The sequence below is a fragment of the Sesamum indicum genome, linkage group LG11 (assembly GCF_000512975.1).
Source record: "Sesamum indicum cultivar Zhongzhi No. 13 linkage group LG11, S_indicum_v1.0, whole genome shotgun sequence".
Taxonomy (NCBI): Eukaryota; Viridiplantae; Streptophyta; class Magnoliopsida; order Lamiales; family Pedaliaceae; genus Sesamum; species Sesamum indicum.
Window position 1 is genome coordinate 10,179,314 of NC_026155.1, and position 1,192 is coordinate 10,180,505.

Below are 1,192 nucleotides of genomic sequence, written 5' to 3' on the forward strand. Positions count from 1 at the left end.
CAAGTACCTCAGGAGACACACCTGACTAATTAACTAGCTAGCAATAATGTGGTGTAATCTCATTCTTGATACGCACAAGCAAATTGTTGGGTAAGGAGTTGACAAATACTAAGTAATGCATGTGAAGGTTAACGTTGTAAGGATAAGAAGCTCATAAATGCTGGTGCATGGGGTGCGTCAATCTTAGGCATGACAAGTTTTAGTCAAATGCCTTTGCTTTGATCATCACTATACTATACTTCAATTCAAACCCTTATCTGCAGATCGTATAATAAATTAGTACCATTTTTCAATGCTATCACACGTACTTCAGCTCTGGAGTCTTCTTCGTACGTAAGGGATGGATCCACTGCTATAAATACCAACCCCTTTTCACAACAACATTCATTCAAACATATAGTACACTAAGCGAATATGGCTAAGTTTCAAGTTAGCTCCACCATTTTCTTTGCTCTCTTCTTCTGCTTTCTCCTCTTAGCATCAAATGGTCTGTTTCTTTCTTCTCTCTCTCTATGCTCGCTTGCTCTCTAATATGTGTGTGTATGTCGCTAACTATGCACTTACGAACACATGCCCTTCTTTAGGTGTAGCATTGCGCGCATGCATAGCTAGGCTAAAACTTCCCAAAAGGGGAAAAATGATCAGTATATTTGCTAACGTCTTAACGTACTCTGTACTTTATAGACCGTCCATCTAAATCACAACGTATTGTACATGATTACACGTTATAAAGTGGTAACAAGATCGATCCATATATATGCGTTCGTCATGTTCCCATTTTTTATTGGTATATGTCGTGATTAAAAGTCAGCTCTTGTTTATTATTGCAGAAGCCAAAATTTGCCAGAGAATGAGCAAAACGTGGTCGGGGGTATGCCTGAACAGCGGCAACTGTGACAGGCAGTGCAGGAACTGGGAGAGGGCTCAACACGGAGCTTGTCATAGGAGGGGCTTGGGCTTCGCCTGCCTTTGCTACTTTAAATGTTGAACCTGAACCAATTATATATACGTACGACGTCCGGTGATTCCACACATTAATAAAGACTAGCTAGCTGGTTGTTTCAATAAGTTATGGTTGCTTGTTCAGTTAGTTCGACCATGTTGTGGCTAAACTAAGTTGTTTAGTTATTTGTGTTCTTGTAGTGTTGCTACCTGCTTTGTGCGACAACCTAAATAAAATCTGAATTTAGTA

General features: G+C 39.8%; 1 protein-coding gene across 1 annotated transcript; it reads left to right on the forward strand.

The window, feature by feature from the left end:
- On the forward strand, positions 352 to 1,192 carry LOC105173877 (defensin-like protein 1). The gene is made up of 2 exons (XM_011095779.2): positions 352 to 487; positions 831 to 1,192. The coding sequence occupies exons 1-2, from the start codon at positions 415 to 417 to the stop codon at positions 986 to 988; spliced, it is 231 nt and encodes a 76-aa protein (XP_011094081.1). The 5' UTR covers positions 352 to 414; the 3' UTR covers positions 989 to 1,192.

Excerpts from the sequence above, each read along its gene's own strand:
- LOC105173877 (XM_011095779.2), top strand. The coding sequence starts at position 415 with ATGGCTAAGTTTCAAGTTAGCTCCACCATTTTCTTTGCTCTCTTCTTC. Across the intron at positions 488-830 it reads TCTCCTCTTAGCATCAAATG|AAGCCAAAATTTGCCAGAGA; the intron begins GTCTGTTTCTTT and ends TTATTATTGCAG.